The sequence below is a fragment of the Tetrapisispora phaffii genome, chromosome 5, assembly GCF_000236905.1.
Source record: "Tetrapisispora phaffii CBS 4417 chromosome 5, complete genome".
Lineage (NCBI taxonomy): Eukaryota > Fungi > Ascomycota > Saccharomycetes > Saccharomycetales > Saccharomycetaceae > Tetrapisispora > Tetrapisispora phaffii.
In genome coordinates this window covers 197,915-215,493 of record NC_016524.1, presented here as the reverse complement: position 1 = coordinate 215,493, position 17,579 = coordinate 197,915, and the positions used below count along the sequence as shown (strand labels likewise).

The following is a 17,579-nucleotide window of genomic DNA, read 5'->3' as shown; positions in this document are numbered from 1 at the left end:
CCAAAATCATTTCCTCTGGCCAGATTTTTCCATTCCGTCAGACATTAAATAATATATGCGAGTCTTTTGTAAAGAAAAAACATACTGTGAGCAGATATGACGATCTAATATAATCTACCAGACATCTTGTTAACGATATGTAAACCAAATACAGAGAGAACAAATCCAAAAGCTAAAAACAAAACAATTAAAGAATCAATTCTGAAAGCATTGGCTTCTTCAGTGAAGACTTTTAAAATAGAACCAGAAGAACCACCGAAACCAGCACTTCTAGCAGATGTTGGAGTTTGCTTGGCTTTTTTTTCCTTGGAGCTTTGCACTTGTCTTCTTCTTCTCAATATACGTTGACCACCTGGAGGAGGAGGAGTAGCGACCATTGCGTCTATTTGTATATTTTATATTTGCTTATAGTTTTGGTTTTCTATAATCCAACGATAAATACGAGGAAAATAAATTTTTAAGTTTCTTTTTGTAACAAATAAGGACAATTGATTATCAACTATGTAACTTAATCAAATATTAATATACTTGAAGAAAAGTCAACAATCATTCATTCATGGTTGAAGTTCTTTACCGTTTGTTACTAAATATTTATTGTATTATATGTTATTTCATAAATTGGCTTTCTTTAGAATGTCAATATCTATAGAGAGCGAGCAACTGCGAGTCGTAACAGGTGATTACATCTGGTCCGGGTGAACCAGGACAGATAGATGATTTAGGCGTAACTGCCATATATAAAGTATATATATACATGAGCGGCTAAATTAGTTCTACCATTAAACACACATTTATATACGGATAATAACAAGTGTTTACAACTGATAACAGATGAATAAGGTAATGCTTAGGTTTAGAAATGTACAATGGGTATTTTTTGTAACGGTCACGGTATTAGAGGTGGTTATGATGGAACTTTGGCAAACTTGCACCATTTATAAAGGTAGTGATATCAGGATAATTTTGGATTGGTAATGATACTATTAGCAAGAGGGTGTACACTGATGTGTTATATGTTGCAGAAGAAGTATTTGAAAATCCGGAATCAATATATGTATGTCAATAATAAGGAAACGAATCACACACATGCACTCACACAAACGCTCTCTCTCGCTCTCTCTCTCTATACAATCATGATTAGTTTATACTACATCTAACAGGCGTATACGCAGAGGTGGGTTAAGGTACCATGAATGCATACTATTTATGTACGAATTGATATGCTCTCTCTATTTATAGGTTTGGTTTCTTATTTTTTTCTCCCAGAGATGTTTCATGCTTACTGATATGAATTTGTAACCAATTCGATGTGAATTTTTAATTATTAACTTACAAATACTAACTATCCTTTCATGTATTTTCATTGATTAGGTTCTACACATCAGAAATATTAATACGCACAAACTACTAAATGTGTGATTTTGCGTATGCGCCTTGAAAACCATAGAACGGGAAAAACATACCGTTGCTCGGAGTTTTTCCATGCATACAAAAGTCTACACAAATTGATTGAGTACATGATAATATACAACAACGCTATGTTACAGGGCCGTGAAAGATTATTATACAATATTGGAAACAGTTTAATTTGTTATTGCATGGTACATATCTTTAAATTTGAATTGATAATAATTAGTTGTTCAGTTGCAGAAGATCAAATGGTGTAATTGTACTGTTCAATAATTCCTAACCTAAAACCATTTGGTTATTTCCAAGAAAACACCAATATAACTAAATTAACGCAGAAACTTTTTCTTGTGCAGTGTTCGTTATTTCTTTTTTCCCAGAAGTTTATTCCATTTAACTTTTTTAAACTTTTTCTTATTCTGAAATCTGAAAAATTTAAAACACATAACTGTGGAAACTTTAAATTCATATATAACAGATTCTATTTTAATAGTTGAACGTATTTTAAAGCTAGCATTAGAGGGAGACTGAAAAAGAGAAAGAGAGAGAGAAAATAATAGATTATTTTTCCACTTCATTAATCTGGATTATTCATCAGTGACGGACTCCCAAGGATCCAGTCATTTAAATCATAATATCTAGATGGTCATTGACGAGGGTACACCTGAGTTTGCTATGTCATATTCTGATAACATCGTCGATGTATCTCTTCCAGATATAGGGCCTAAAACCTCTCCATCGAATAACAGTTCTAAAGTACTATACAATGACAACACACTTCCTAGAGATCAAGACGATAAATTAGCCAATGAAGATGATGACGATGATGATGTTATCCCAACAGCTATCGTTATAAAAAATATTCCATTTGCTATCAAAAAGGAACAATTATTGGAATTTATTGAGAAAAAAGGTTTACCTTTACCTTACGCATTTAATTACCATTTTGATAATGGTGTATTTAGAGGTTTAGCTTTTGCTAATTTTCAATCAACAGATGAAACTACCAAAGTGATCGATGTATTAAATGGTGAAGAAATCGGCGGTAGAAAATTAAGAGTTGAATACAAAAAAATGTTACCTCAAATGGAAAGGGACAGAATTGAACGTGAGAAGCGTGAAAAGAGAGGTCAGTTAGAGGAACAACATAGTTTACTAAACTCTAATTCACATTTATCCTTACAATCGTTGAGTAGAACTGGATTGAACAACATGAATAGTAGTACATCCCTATATAATGGAAATCTCAATTCTCAATCTTCTATTCAACTTTTTTCAACTTTTGTTGGTAGTAACAATGGTAATGCGAGTGGTGCCGGAAACAAAAATAATTTATTGAATACCAACAGTTCTACCAATTTACTAAATCAGCAAAATCAATCTTCTCAATACCTTGTTAATCAAAATACAAATTCTTCTTTGTATGGAAACCAAGTTAACACTACAGAAAGATTTTACCCACCATTACCTTCATCTACGGCGTTACCTCTTCCGCCTCAACAATTAGATTTTAATGATCCTGATACCTTGGAAATTTATTCTCAATTATTATTATTTAAAGAACGAGAGAAGGTTTATTATGAGCTTGCCTATCCAATAGGTTTGTCAGCAAACTATAAACGTATTATCAACGTTTTATGTTCCTTTTTAGGCTTAGTTACTGCTTACGATGTTTCCTTCATTATCGTTAGAAGGAAAATATTAGACCCAGGAAATTTGCAATCTCATTTAAATATGCAAGGTCAAGCTGATTTAATTGGTTCAGTTCATCCACTACAACCAAGTTCCACTGGTGGTTCACTTCACCAATCGTTATCTTACACAAGTTTGTTACAAGCACATGCTGCAACTGCTGCTGCAAGTAACAATGCACCAGTTGCTAGTATAAATACCCCTACTAATAATAAAAACAGTTTTAACTCTTCTCCTGCTATTAATAATTATGCTGGTATTTTTGGTTCAAACTCTTCTCAAACTCTATCGAAGACTGGAAGCCAATCCCAATTATCTGTTGCTCAACCACAGAACAATAATGCTACCCAGACTCAACAATCTTCTCTTCAAAATCTGGAATTGTCAATGCAACAGCCATTCATCAGACAACAAAATCCGTCCAGTTCTTCTCGAATCCCATCAGGTTACTCTTCAAACAATAATGCTATGAAACAAATGAATGCTTTATTGAGAAATCAAACATTGTCGCCTGCAAACAACCAGGCTCAATCGCCCACTTCGAATTTGCAAAGAGTTCCATCTTTTTACAGTAACAATTCGCTTGGAAATTCGTCTACTTTGTTGTCCTCTCAATTACAGGATCCATCTCAACAACCATTTCAACAATTGATCGCTCAAAATACATCTGGATCAGTCCATTCGAATTACTCATCTCAATCTTTCATCGATGAAGCTGCTCAGGGGAATCACTTTTCGAATTTGAACCAAAATAACAATGGAACAGTGAATGATAACTTAGAGGAAGGGTTAAGTCGCTCTCTAAGCGGTTTAGATTTATAAAATAATGACTAAAGAATTTTAATGAAAAAAAGAAAGAAAAAAACATTTTATAATTACAATATTATTAATTATAATTTCAATAATTAACTAATAATTCTAACGTTTTTATCTTCTAGATAATGTTGTTTTTTTTAATGACTGTCATGATAATGAATTTGCTACGACCCCCCATTCCGATGATAGATATTTCAAACTTATATGTTTAGTTTTAAAAAAAAATTGAATAAATGGCAACTTATAGTAAAGCAAGAATACGATGATGTGGCGTGTTATGTATAACCTAACCAATTGTATATATGTTTATATGTATTTATGTATTTATGTGTTTTTTTATTCATTTATACTTCTAGATAATATTAAGTACTTGTTTTCTCAACGTCGTTTCACTTTAAAATTGCTTGTATCAATTAGAAATAGACTTATAGTCTCTATAAATGGAAGATCATTTATATGCTATCTTCTCATATATCTATCTGGAAGTCCAGAGAGTATATAAAACCTGCTTAGTAAAGATGTTCAAACAATTGATAGCTCTCAATTGAAACAATAGGTCTCATTGTTAGTTCTTTTGGCACTTTTTCTCTTTGTCATACTAATTATTTACTATCCGGGTAACAATAAATAATAGACAATATTTTGAATCGGCATCAGCTTTGACCTAAAAACTACGAACATGCTAGCTAAGTTTGACACACGGTGAATAAATAAATAACATCAATCAATTAAAATTATTTACTGGGAAAGATAGGTTAGTTTATATGTGAACCACTAAGTATACTGGGAGATACATATAATATCGGTGTCTAAAGTTCATTTATTTTACAATATAAAAAATACAAAGAGATCATTGATTTAAGAGATATAGGTTTTATAAGAATTTATCGATCTGAGATTGAGCGCGCATGTCTTATATATAAATAATTTATTAGAAATAACTTCCCTTTATTTACCCATATATTAAACCAATTATTCTTAACAGTTATAATTGTATGATGGTAGATAGTAAGGTGAATGATGATACGAGGAAGAGGAAGAGGGCAAGTGCAATATTGCGTAGTTTGATCATTGACGATAATGTGCATTCTGAAATATCAAAAATTGCAAGAGAAAATCCAAATAAGTTAATGAAAAGTAAGAGAAATACTACTGTAAATGTTAATTATGTTCCAAGAAAATTTCATAATGTTATTGTACAAGGTGATGATGTAGGTAGTCGAAATCCAAGTCGCCGTAACAGTAGAAGAAAAACTAGTTCTTTAACAAGAAGAAAACAACATAGAAGACGATTAGATAGTCTGTCCTCAGCTACACAAAGATCTAGGATAAAAGGAAATACAACGACATCAATTAAACAATCACCAGTGAATGAATTCACTCTTCCATATGTTGTGGAACAAATGTGGGAGTTACCTGGCACAGTGGAAGAATTAAACTCTTTAAATAACAAATTACATTACATTACTGATGTTAAAAATCCAAATCTAATAGACAACAATGATTATACAATTACTGGCGTAAAGATTAAGTTTAATCCATTAAATTTTTTAAATTTTTCAAATATTGTAAATAGATCTAAAGTTGAAGCACAGTTAAATTCAAAACTTCATAATGATGCTGTAAATACTGACTTTGATGTTTATCAAGCTGAATCGCTTATAAGCGCAATAGATAATGCTAATGAATTACCATACAGAGGAGTAATAGCGAATTCAAAGGATTTTTTAACATCAAGAACGGCACCAACAATAAGTGATAGGATACAATTCAAAGAAATATTAGATCAGTCACTTTCTGCATCTTATTGTAATGCGAACATTTTAATGTGTAATCATAGTAAAGCAGAGGATATTGATGAAAATAAAAGAAATAAGAGAAAGAAAATTTCTACTACACAAAATCAAAATATGTTAAGTAACACCTTATCAAGTGCTATAGAATATATTTATTTATCAGGTTATGAAATCAAAACTTGGTATTCTGCACCATATCCAGAGGAATACAATAAAAACAAACTATTATATATATGTCAACATTGTTTAAAGTATATGAATTCAAGATTTATATATTTTAGACATATTACAAAATGTCGACAGGCTCATCCACCAGGAAATGAGGTATACAGGGATGGTAAATTGTCAATTTGGGAAGTTGATGGAAGAGAAAACATCGTATATTGTCAAAATTTGTGTCTTTTGGCTAAACTTTTTCTAAATTCAAAAACATTATATTATGATGTCGAACCATTCATCTTTTATGTTTTAACTGAGTTAGACGAAAGTGATGAAAACAACCCAAAATGGAATTTTGTTGGTTATTTTTCCCAAGAAAAGTTAAATTCTACTGATTATAATTTAAGTTGTATATTAACTTTACCGATTTATCAGCGGAAAGGGTACGGTCAATTATTAATGGAATTTTCATACTTATTATCTAAGGTAGCATATAAATGGGGAACTCCAGAAAAACCTCTTTCAAATTTGGGTTTATTGTCATATAGAAATTTGTGGAAAATCAAATGTGCAAAAGTGCTACTTATGTTAAAAAAGAGGTTCAAAGATTTTTGCAGACCAATCGGTATTACTTTAGAAGATATATCTGACTTTACAGGTATGATACCCACAGATGTAGTGATTGGTTTGGAGCAGTTACAAGTATTATATATGAACAAACATGTGGTAGTCACTAATTCTGCTGAAACAATTAAGACAAATAAAGATAAAAATACGCTAGTAAACTATCGAATCCAGATTGACTCTTGGACAAGAATTGAAAAGATTTGTAACCAATGGAAAGAAAAAAATTATCCAGAAATTCGACCAGAAAAATTAATTTGGAAACCTATGCTTTTTGGACCATCTGGCGGTATCAATGCGGTTGGCTCGCTGATTGAAACTCCACCGAAACCAAACGATGGTGACATAATCACAAACTCTCAGACTGAGGATCATTTCAATAAGAGCATAAAGTTATTATCAAATTTTATGAATGATGATATATCAGATCCAAGATCAATGGAGCAAATAGCATGGGATAGGATTAAGGATCGTAGTGAAAGCGATATAGAACTATCAAATTCACAGCAAGGAAAGTGGGTTCCTTCATTTATCGAGCCTATTATACCAAATAACACAAAACTACTAAAGAAAAATTCTTTTCAAATTCAAAAAAATAATTCAGAAGCATCAGATAACGGCACTGTTGATTTAGAAGTCTTAGATAATGAAGAGATTATCGATGAAGAAGAGGTCTATATTGAAGACGAAGTTGAAGGAAATGATGAGGATGAGGTTGAATATCAAGTAGAAGATGAAGATGACGAAGATGACGGTGATCAGGACGAAGACGACGATGGATACGAAGAATTGAAGCCTATTTCAAAACAAAGAAGAAAGAGGTATGTTTCGCCCACTGCTAATGTTACACTAAGAAGATCATCTAGGAAACTTCGACAAGATTTATCATCGTCGGTGGATGAAAATTTAGAATTACCTCCACTAAGAAGGAGTACACGTACTAGAAGATGAGTATCGATGCATAAAATACTACCTCAATAAATAATAAATGCTTTTTCGACTTTCAAACAAGTACTTCGTACTCAAATAATTGTAACTATTTTATGTAATATTAACATTCATTTAAAATTAGTAAATACTATTGTAAATAATTTTATTAATGTGTCTACATTTTTTACGGATTTTGTTTCATGCCACTCATTTAATTTATTTCTTTATGTTTCTTAATATCATGCTATATATTTGTCATTTCATTAATTTCGTCAATATATGCTTTATCTGAAAGCGGAATCGGGTTCATTTCTAACCTCTGGTGTCGATCTGTTTTGATCATCTTCATTTTGATCATCATCATCCATATAGATATCTTCGTCTGTTTCTATATTATCTATTAAATTTGTTAACTCACTAGATGAAGTATTTCCTAATGATGCCAATATCCGTGGCAAATTTGAACTGTGTATAAAGGCGCTGTTATCATTCCCATTTTCTGCTCCTCTCGTAATTTGAATACCTGAGGAACCTAATATGTTATTTAATGTATATAGGTTAAACGGATGTTTATTACTCTCAGCATTGATATTTCCAGTGCGGTTATGAATATCTGCTGCTGCAGGGTTCTCTGTGCTGAATACTGCAATATTCCCAGAAGTAGTATCAACATGCTCTGAAGAAATCGGATATCTTAAATCAGAGTCATTATGTGAGTCATTTCTATCTTCTTTACTTTGCTTCATGGTCGTTACTTCAAAAACAGAATGACCTTTTGATTCATCAAAGTTAAAGTAGCCAAATACTTTTTTTCTTCTATCCTCGAAAGACATTAGCTCCCGTTCTGAATGTGAAATATCTTTCTTGTTACGAATCCTTGTAAACCAATGTTCTTCTGTTTCAGCATCTTGAAGCAACGCTACGATTACTATGCTCATGTTGTCACAGCCAATCCCAGAGCCTTCGGTATTTGGAGCGCAGCAAACATCTATAATTTTTGCAGCAATATCATTCAAACTTAAAGTTTCTTGATAAATTCCATAATATACTAAATCTGTGCAATCTTGCAAAGATAAGCAATCCCATATACCATCACATGCGAGCATAATAAAATCATCAAAAGCATAATTTATTGTATGTTGAATTACGTCTGGTATGCAAGTCACTGCTTGTTCATAAGGAGACAATTCTGGTTGAGCTTTAAATTCAAAATCACCCATCGATCTTGATAAAGCTAGATTTCCATTAACTCTATCTATTTCTACAAATGCGCTCGCATTTGTTATTCTTGAAGTTTCGCTTACGAGACTGGGTTTATGATCAAAAGACAAAGCCTTTGCACAACCATTAATAGCCATTCCAGTTCTTGAATCTCCTGAATTAGCACAAAGTATTAAATTTTTTGACTTAGATATAATCACACCAGTAAAGGTGCTCCCCGAGTGGTCATTATGAATATTAATATCTGCTTCAATTAACTGGTCATCAACCTCGAGCGCAAAATCAGACACTGCCTTCAAATAATTTCCATTTTTAAAATTATTTAAGTTTCTTAAAATATTAACAGAATTTTGTCCACAAAATTCAGCTACTTTAAACCCACCATGACCATCAAAAATTGAATAAAATGCCACATGATCTACAGCGTCATCCGTATCAGAAGCAGCAGAATTCACATTCAATTCAAAGGCATGGGCGTCTTCCATGGATACACGCCATCCTTGCATTGAACAGAACCCAAAAGAAGTGAAATCATCAGAACCGGAATGATGTTCCTTTTCTATATATGGATTCGATAATATTTGACCCATATCCATCTACTTTGTGTGTGTTTTATTGGGATATGCACTGAAATATATATAGCCGTTCTAACCAGTAGAAACAACACTCCGCAAACCAAGCTAAAATCTAATTACCAGCTGGCCTTCTGTGTCTTTGCAGATAGTCCTATTAGATTATAGTTATTTCTATTCTTTTATAATAACCTATCCTTAGAAGTGGTTTAAGTAGTGTCAGTTAATTTAAAGTTACCTTAAAATAAATAAAATAAAAACTGTCGGTGTTACCCGAATGCCAAGCTCTTTTTGTCCTTTTGTAAAGTTTACCCGAAGTGAAATAGTTTTATTAGTCACATGGAATTTTGAGAATAATACCACTCATTGGTTCCAATAATATATTATACTGAATATATATATATATAACTTGAAGTTATTCAATTGCCTTTAGAATTTATGATTAGATGCCATTGAAACAGTCGGGAGGCTACAGAAAAGTCTAGTAGTTGCATATCAGAAATTTGTTTTTGCTAGAAGAGATAGGTTACATTATTAGAACCATTGAGAAAGATAAATCAGTGAAAAGATGAGTAATCAACATACACCTGTCAAGGTGCAACCAGAATTAGAAGCATTAAAGGTTCTAGAACAACAGAATATTGGTGATGGTAAGAATGCCAATATGTATCCAGTTTATGCGTTTTTGCCATCATTGGATTTGACTCCACATGTTGCTTATTTGAAATTGGCTAAATTGAACGAAATTAATAGAAAGGAGTCTTTCTTGTTGGAAAGTGCAAAGACTTCCTCTGAATTAGATAGATACTCGTTTATTGGTATTGCACCACGTAAAATCATTAAAACTGGTCCAACTGAATCCATTGAGGTGGATCCATTGAACATCCTAGAACAAGAAGTGTCTCATCATGTCTTGGCAGAAAATATTCCAGGTTTACCTCCTTTAAGCGGAGGTGCTGTTGGTTATATATCTTATGATTGTGTTCGTTATTTTGAACCTAAGACCGCAAGACCTTTAAAGGATGTTTTAAAAGTTCCAGAAGCCTATTTGATGCTTTGTGATACTATCATTGCCTTTGACCATGTTTTCCAAAGATTCCAAATTATTCACAATATCAACATATCACAAACTACTTTAAGTGAAGGTTATTCTCTTGCGACAAACGTCATCGAAAATATCATCAATATATTAAGAGATGATTCCTCTCCAATCCCATACCCAAAACAAGGGCCAATTAAGTTGAATCAAGATTTCGAATCAAATGTAGGTAAGGAAGGTTATGAAAACCATGTTACACTTTTAAAGAAACATATTAAGATGGGTGATATCATCCAAGCAGTCCCATCACAGCGTGTTGCTAGACCAACTTCCTTACATCCTTTCAATATTTACAGACATTTGAGAACTGTGAATCCATCTCCATATTTATTTTACATTGATTGTTTGGATTTCCAAATTATTGGTGCTTCTCCAGAATTACTATGTAAAAGTGATAACAAAAATAAGGTCATAACTCATCCAATTGCTGGTACCGTGAAAAGAGGTAAGACTTCTGAAGAAGACGATATTCTAGCTGACCAACTACTTGGTTCATTAAAAGATCGTGCTGAACACGTCATGTTGGTTGATCTTGCAAGAAACGATATCAATCGTATTTGTGACCCAAAAACAACAAGTGTTGATAAATTATTAACAGTACAAAGGTTTTCGCATGTCCAACATTTAGTATCTCAAGTAAGTGGTACTTTAAGACCAGATAAAACTAGATTTGATGCATTCAGATCTATTTTCCCGGCCGGCACAGTAAGTGGCGCTCCAAAAGTCAAGGCTATGGAATTGGTCGCAGAATTAGAAGGTGAGAGAAGGGGGATTTATGCCGGTGCTGTAGGTAATTGGTCATATGACGGTAAAACCATGGATACCTGTATTGCATTGAGAACCATGGTCTATAAAAACAATGTTGCATATCTCCAAGCAGGTGGCGGTATTGTTTTTGACTCTGACGAATATGATGAATATGTCGAAACTATGAATAAAATGATGGCCAATCACAACACTATTGTTCAAGCTGAAGAAATTTGGGCTGAAAAAGTTGGCTCACTTTAAATGCCACATGGTACATAATCATACGAATTGAAATATAGATGTAACAAATAATTGAATATTTTGTAATTTAAATTCCTTTAATTTTCTGGCATTAAATCATATGAAAATGGTAACAACAGCCAACTTTAGAAGTATTGATAATAATAAATGTATTTAATTTATTAAATCATAATTTATGTGAATCTACTTATGTATTTAAGTTGTTTTATTAAATCCATCTTTGTACTACTACCGAATTTATTAAATCAGCATCTTTCAATGTAGCTTCGAAATTCTCGATAGGAGTAACTGGAAAAGAAGTATTCAAAGCAAAGGGTCTTGTGTCGTTAGTATTAGATTTAACGTGATCGTATATGCTTTGGACTGTGTCTGTAGCATTACAGTGATATATTTCCCTTTTACCAGTGGCATATCTAATTTGAACTAAAGAATCTCCTTGAGTCTTGTTACTATCTTTCTTCTCGGCTTCCTCAGTAGCTTTATTGGACTCTTCGATGTGGGATGTAGTTGGTTCGCTAGCTTCCTGAGCGTCACCAGGAATTGGAGATCCTAACCTTTGACCTTTACCACCAAAGCCACCTAATTTTCTCTTGGGAGCTTTATATGATTCGTCTAACTTTTTATAAACGTTTACATCAACTTCTTGACCAAATTCGACATTTAACAATTTTAAAGGAGCTCTACCCTGGTTTAATTCATTTAGGTAAAAGCTATTCGCAGGATCATCGTAACGAAATAATTCACCGTCACCAACTTGGAAACCTTCTTTCCAAAATGTAATATCTCTAGTGACTCTTGTTGGAGCTTTCCCAGCTGGACTATTATCCTCGTAAACTTCAGACGCAGAACCTACTGTTGCACCTAGTCTGTATCCTCTGCCAGTAAACTTATTCTTTTTCTCAGATTCATCGTTATTAGCACCTTCAGGAAGTTCCTGACCTCCTCTTTTTGCCTTTTCTAATAGATCTTTTATTAACGAGTTAGAATCGTTTGGATCGGTCACCTCTAAACCAGACTTTTCACCACCTGCAAAAGTATGTCTATTCTCATCACTGTCATCTTGATCTGAGTCCTTCATCATTTGAGAAAAGCTCATGAATTTGTTATTGCCACTAGAAGCAGCTTTCTTTGAAGATTTTTGTTGGCTGTTCTGAGAACTTGGCTGACTGGAACTACTCTTTCTCTCTGCCTGATCCGCATAATAAGCATTCAATGCATCACCAATATCATCACTATAAAGCTCTAAATATTGTTCAGCAACTGGCTGGGAGGCGCTCGTCAATGCTATGAATTGGTTAACGTTTTCAGATGACATTCTTACGGTTGTCTATGTAAAAATGTGGATACACTATATTGTGTAATTGCTTGTACTGTTTACTTCAAGCTCAAAAATTATTTGTTGAACAATACAATGTAACTCTTGTGAACTAATATATATTATATTTATAATTGTACAAAACCCACCTTATAATAATTATAAATTACTTCTTGGACATAAGTAACTATTTTTCGGATCTTATATTTTTAAGAACGTCCCATGCATTGCAGGCATAAAAAACACATATATTGATATTCCCTAAAGCAAAGTATCATAAGTGGATAGATATATGTAATTGGATTGATAAATATTTAAAAAGATATTAATAGCTGTGTCTTTAACGAATGTTGAATGCGTTTATTGTTTAATTAAATATTATTACTTAAATAATGTTGATATTTACCAAATGAGTAAGAGATTTTTGTTTTAATTCATTGGTCATAACTGAGGGCAGTAAGCCAAATTGGAAAAATGCAAAAGATAGCATTAGTTATCTTTGTTTCAAACAATGATAGACTAATAGTGTCATTTTTTTTATAATCAAATTAAGAAAATTTATTATAGCCGATGTTGAATCTTTATTTACAATTGAAGTAATTCAATAACTCCATATGCAATAGATAGAAATAGAGGACGAAACAAAAATTAATATGAATAAAATATTGATTTCAAACATACCATTTAAGCTTGGTCGGCATACTTGGTACGGAAAGCTTTAGCAGCTTCCACCATGTTAGCTAAAGATAGCTTTGTTTCATACCAGTCTCTGGTCTTTAAACCACAATCTGGGTTAACCCAGAATCTCTTGGCTGGGTAGGTGTCTAAGATAGTTTCAACCTTGGTAGTGAATTCATCCTTGGATGCAACTCTTGGAGAATGGATATCGTATAAACCTAAACCGATATGGTTTGGATAATCTTTGAATTCAGCAATATAGTTTGGATCATCCTTTTTGGAAAATTCGATAGAAACAACATCAGCATCTAAAGCCTTGATATGGTTTGGATCTAAGTCAGAGTAACAGAAATGAGAGTGGATTTGAGTTTTGTCTTGAACACCCGCAGTAGCAACTCTGAAAGCTAAAGCAGCCCAATCCATATAAGCAGATCTTTCTGGACCAGCTCTTAATGGTAAACCTTCTCTTAGAGCAGGTTCGTCAACTTGAATGATTTTGATACCGGCAGCCTCTAAGTCTAAGACTTCGTCTCTTAAAGCTAAACCTAATTGTAAAGCTTGAGTTTGTTGGTCAACGTCATCTCTTGGGAAAGACCATCTCAAACAAGTGATTGGACCAGTCAACATACCCTTGACATGTTTCTTGGTAATGGATTGAGCGTAAACTGATTCTTTTACAGACATAGCCTTTGGTCTGGATAAATCACCAACAATAATCGGTGGTCTGACGTATCTAGAACCGTATGATTGGACCCAACCATTTGTGGTAAAAGCGTAACCTTTTAGTTGTTCACCAAAATATTGTACCATATCATTTCTTTCTGGTTCACCATGGACTAAAACATCTAAGTCAATTTCTTCTTGGAATCTAATAACCTTTTCAATTTCAGATTGGATAAACTTTTCATACTCTTCTGAAGAAAGCGTACCTTTAACAAACTTATTTCTATTAATTCTAATATCTTTTGTTTGCGGGAATGAACCAATTGTGGTTGTTGGGAATAAAGGTAACTTAAATACATCCTTTTGGATTTTTTCTCTTTCAACAAATGGAGAAGTTCTTTGGGCCAATTTTTCGTTGATGGATTTGACCCTTTCTTGAACCTTAGCATCGTTAGTAATGGAGGAGCTTTTTCTAGCCTTGATTGAAGCAGCATTTGCTTCAAATTCTTTAGTGACGTTCTTACCATTTAACTTATTGGCAATTAACGAAACTTCGTTGACCTTTTGAGTAGCAAACGAGAAGAAATCTCTTACTTCATCAGATAATTTAGTTTCATTAGCTAAATCCACTGGTGTATGTAACAAGGAAGAAGATGTAGCAACAATAACTCTGTCAGATCCTAATTTACTAACTGCTTTTTCTACGATGGCAGTCGATTTTGCTAAATCATTCTTCCAAATGTTTCTACCATCAACAACACCAACAGATAAAGTTTGTTTGTCGCTAATGATTGATAAGACGTCATCCAATTGGTCAGGAGCTCTAACGAAATCGAAATGGAAGCCAGCGACAGGTAAGTCTTTTAAAGCAGATAAGTTTGGAACAACAGTACCGAAATAAGTGGCCAAAGTAATGTTTACTTGAGAATTCTTGTGGAAGTAATTGTAAGCTTCAACAATAGCGTTTCTTTCCTTTTCAGTCAAGTCCAAAACTAAAATTGGCTCATCGACTTGAATTTCCGTAGCACCAGCTTTGTATAATTGGTTGAAGATTTCATTGTATAAAGGTAAAATTTCTGATAACAAAGACAAAGGATCCAAATCCAAAGAGTCTTTGTCAGCCTTACCTAGATACAAGAAAGAAACAGGACCTAGCAAGACAGGTCTTGTTTGGATACCTAGAGCTTTAGCCTCTAAATAATCATCCACTGGTTTTGAACCATTCAACTTTAAATTAGTGTTCTTCGAGAAAGTTGGTCTGACGTAATGATAATTTGAGTCAAACCATTTAACCATTTCCAAAGCGGTAACATCGACGACTTTATTACCTTGGTCGTCATTTTGTTGCAGACCTCTGCCCATAGCAAAAACGGTATCAATTGGAGCTAAATCATATTCAGAATATCTTTTTGGGATGACATTGAATAAGTAGGATAGATCTAAGACTTGATCGTAGAACGAAAAATCATTGGATGGAATGATATCGATACCTTGTTGTTGTTGCAATAACCAGTTGTTTTTTTTGATTTCTTTACTAGTGGCAATCAAATCGTCATGGGTAGCATTGCCTTTCCAATAAGCTTCGGTAACTTTTTTCAGTTCTCTATTTGGACCAATTCTTGGGAAACCCAAGACAGCAGACTTGACCATTATTAAATTGTATATATATAAAACCTTTACTCTAGAAATAAGCGTGCAAATAAATATATGAATACAAGTGATTGTATATATATAATATGTATGAGTATATTCTTCGGTAATTACTCTGTGTATAAGATATATGTATGTATAGAAGATACCAAACCCAGAATAAAACAGATTGAAAGAATACCAATCGATGTAAAACAGTCTCTATTTATATACAATTATCCCTAAACAAGAAAATTGACTTCTTCTGGTAGACAATTGAGTTAACTCTTATTAAGGAACTACGAGTTAGCTCGTTTAAAACAAGTAGACAATGAAACCACGAAAGTCTTCTTAATGAACTGATGGTGTTAGAACACAACTGTGGCCTTACAGAGAGAGAGTCATTATAATAGTGACCTTCCGCAACATCATCATCATCATATATATCGTCAAACCGGTTTCACGGATCTCAGAAGACCCATATATCACTAACAGCTTCCTACTACTTACCACTAATTGACTCAAAAAACGGTAAAGTTATCCTTCAACAGGCTATATAGTTGTTGATTCGTTTGAAGGATTGGTTCTTACAGATTCAGCATTAGCGTTCACTGCAAACCTTAATTGTTAGAATCGATCAATTAATCACAGGAAGCTCTGCCATGGGGGGGGTGACTGCTCACCAGGAGCTTAGTGGTCTTGTTCTTGTCGTCCGCTGCACTGGAACCCACAATTGTGAGTTGGTGGCAGTGACTAAATGCATCAATAACACGTGATAAGAGTAAATCTTCTTGCTTGTTGGGCTCTGTGGTAGAACCCTGCTTTCGAGCACGGGGCCGGGAGATGGGGGGGTCTGCTGGGAGCTCCCACAAGGAGGAGGAGCACATGCGCGCGCACTGTGTATGAATTGTAGTCATCATGTCACCCCTTATTTTACGTTTTTTTAATGTTTTTTTTTAGTGTGATCCCGGCTGTTTTCCCGATTGGGTAATGCGCCGCCATCGGGTCTTCCAAGATCTCGAGACGCCACAGTTTAAGGACGGGTAATTGTATTAGGGTTGTTAATTTAGGGCATTGTTTAGGGCTATCTCCTTTAATCGTTGTATACGTATTTCATTTTTCATTTAATTAGATTACTGCACTATATAATATTTATGATATATATAAACGTACTTGTCATATCAACATGCACTCATTGGAATATTTTCTAGGGCATTGGCATATAACAAGGGGGACATACTCAAACGTGGAGAAAAGAGAATGAATTCGGAGAAACAGTATCAGAAGTTGGTCTCAAGGCATGACGAATTGATCAAACAAGATCTTACTCTAAGAAAAGAATATACTACTCTATTACGGAAATGTCAATCGCTTTTCTATTATTTGAATAATGACAAATTATACAATACAAGAATTATCGATAAAGTTAATCGTTCAATAGGTTTCACTATGCCTTCATCGAGGTATAGAAAAAATAGATCACAGCAGAAAAAGACATCAGATAAATTAAGTAAAGATGAAAATGACGAAAATGATTCAATGGCGATTACAAAGGATGAAATATCCTCTAAGGTTAGTGAACTTAATCCACTAGAATATTTGAATGCAATTACAAATAAAGGTGTTGTTGATCGTAATAAAATGATCACAAATAAAATTTTGAAAAGAAAAATAACGGATGGATCAATTAAAAAATTACCTGATTTAAAATGGTATAATGATCAACTTGAATTGGTATTTGAACAACTTGATGATAATACAGAAGAATTCGAATTACCAGAAGAGATTCAAAACTCCTATGAACTGTATAAAACTACGCCGCTTCTATATAACGACATAAAGGATGATATAAAATAAGTAAAATAAATAGATCAAGTGACAGACTATGAATGCATACTGAGGAGCTTAATTTCATTTTTTTGTGTATTTAAAAACTGTATTAACTAACAATATTTATGCTATGTTGTGCG

General features: G+C 33.4%; 8 protein-coding genes across 8 annotated transcripts; 4 read left to right on the top strand and 4 right to left on the bottom strand.

Moving 5' to 3' along the window:
* Window positions 1-104: 104 nt before the first annotated feature.
* On the bottom strand, window positions 105-377 carry SBH2 (Arf family guanine nucleotide exchange factor SBH2; the record flags this gene model as incomplete). The annotated part of the gene is made up of 1 exon (XM_003685584.1): window positions 105-377. The coding sequence occupies one exon, from the start codon at window positions 375-377 to the stop codon at window positions 105-107; it is 273 nt and encodes a 90-aa protein (XP_003685632.1).
* A 1,672-nt stretch (window positions 378-2,049) lies between these two features.
* On the top strand, window positions 2,050-3,921 carry TPHA0E01030 (uncharacterized protein; the record flags this gene model as incomplete). The annotated part of the gene is made up of 1 exon (XM_003685583.1): window positions 2,050-3,921. One exon carries the CDS (start codon window positions 2,050-2,052, stop codon window positions 3,919-3,921), a length of 1,872 nt encoding a protein of 623 aa, XP_003685631.1.
* A 989-nt stretch (window positions 3,922-4,910) lies between these two features.
* Window positions 4,911-7,445, top strand: SAS3 (histone acetyltransferase; the record flags this gene model as incomplete). Its single annotated transcript, XM_003685582.1, has 1 exon — window positions 4,911-7,445. The coding sequence occupies one exon, from the start codon at window positions 4,911-4,913 to the stop codon at window positions 7,443-7,445; it is 2,535 nt and encodes an 844-aa protein (XP_003685630.1).
* A 263-nt stretch (window positions 7,446-7,708) lies between these two features.
* On the bottom strand, window positions 7,709-9,241 carry PTC2 (type 2C protein phosphatase PTC2; the record flags this gene model as incomplete). Its single annotated transcript, XM_003685581.1, has 1 exon — window positions 7,709-9,241. One exon carries the CDS (start codon window positions 9,239-9,241, stop codon window positions 7,709-7,711), a length of 1,533 nt encoding a protein of 510 aa, XP_003685629.1.
* Window positions 9,242-9,785: 544 nt separating this feature from the next.
* On the top strand, window positions 9,786-11,324 carry TRP2 (anthranilate synthase TRP2; the record flags this gene model as incomplete). The annotated part of the gene is made up of 1 exon (XM_003685580.1): window positions 9,786-11,324. The coding sequence occupies one exon, from the start codon at window positions 9,786-9,788 to the stop codon at window positions 11,322-11,324; it is 1,539 nt and encodes a 512-aa protein (XP_003685628.1).
* Window positions 11,325-11,532: 208 nt separating this feature from the next.
* On the bottom strand, window positions 11,533-12,639 carry SHP1 (protein phosphatase regulator SHP1; the record flags this gene model as incomplete). Its single annotated transcript, XM_003685579.1, has 1 exon — window positions 11,533-12,639. One exon carries the CDS (start codon window positions 12,637-12,639, stop codon window positions 11,533-11,535), a length of 1,107 nt encoding a protein of 368 aa, XP_003685627.1.
* A 684-nt stretch (window positions 12,640-13,323) lies between these two features.
* Window positions 13,324-15,630, bottom strand: MET6 (5-methyltetrahydropteroyltriglutamate-homocysteine S-methyltransferase; the record flags this gene model as incomplete). Its single annotated transcript, XM_003685578.1, has 1 exon — window positions 13,324-15,630. One exon carries the CDS (start codon window positions 15,628-15,630, stop codon window positions 13,324-13,326), a length of 2,307 nt encoding a protein of 768 aa, XP_003685626.1.
* A 1,239-nt stretch (window positions 15,631-16,869) lies between these two features.
* On the top strand, window positions 16,870-17,466 carry IES5 (Ies5p; the record flags this gene model as incomplete). The annotated part of the gene is made up of 1 exon (XM_003685577.1): window positions 16,870-17,466. The coding sequence occupies one exon, from the start codon at window positions 16,870-16,872 to the stop codon at window positions 17,464-17,466; it is 597 nt and encodes a 198-aa protein (XP_003685625.1).
* Between the last annotated feature and the right edge of the window lie 113 nt (window positions 17,467-17,579).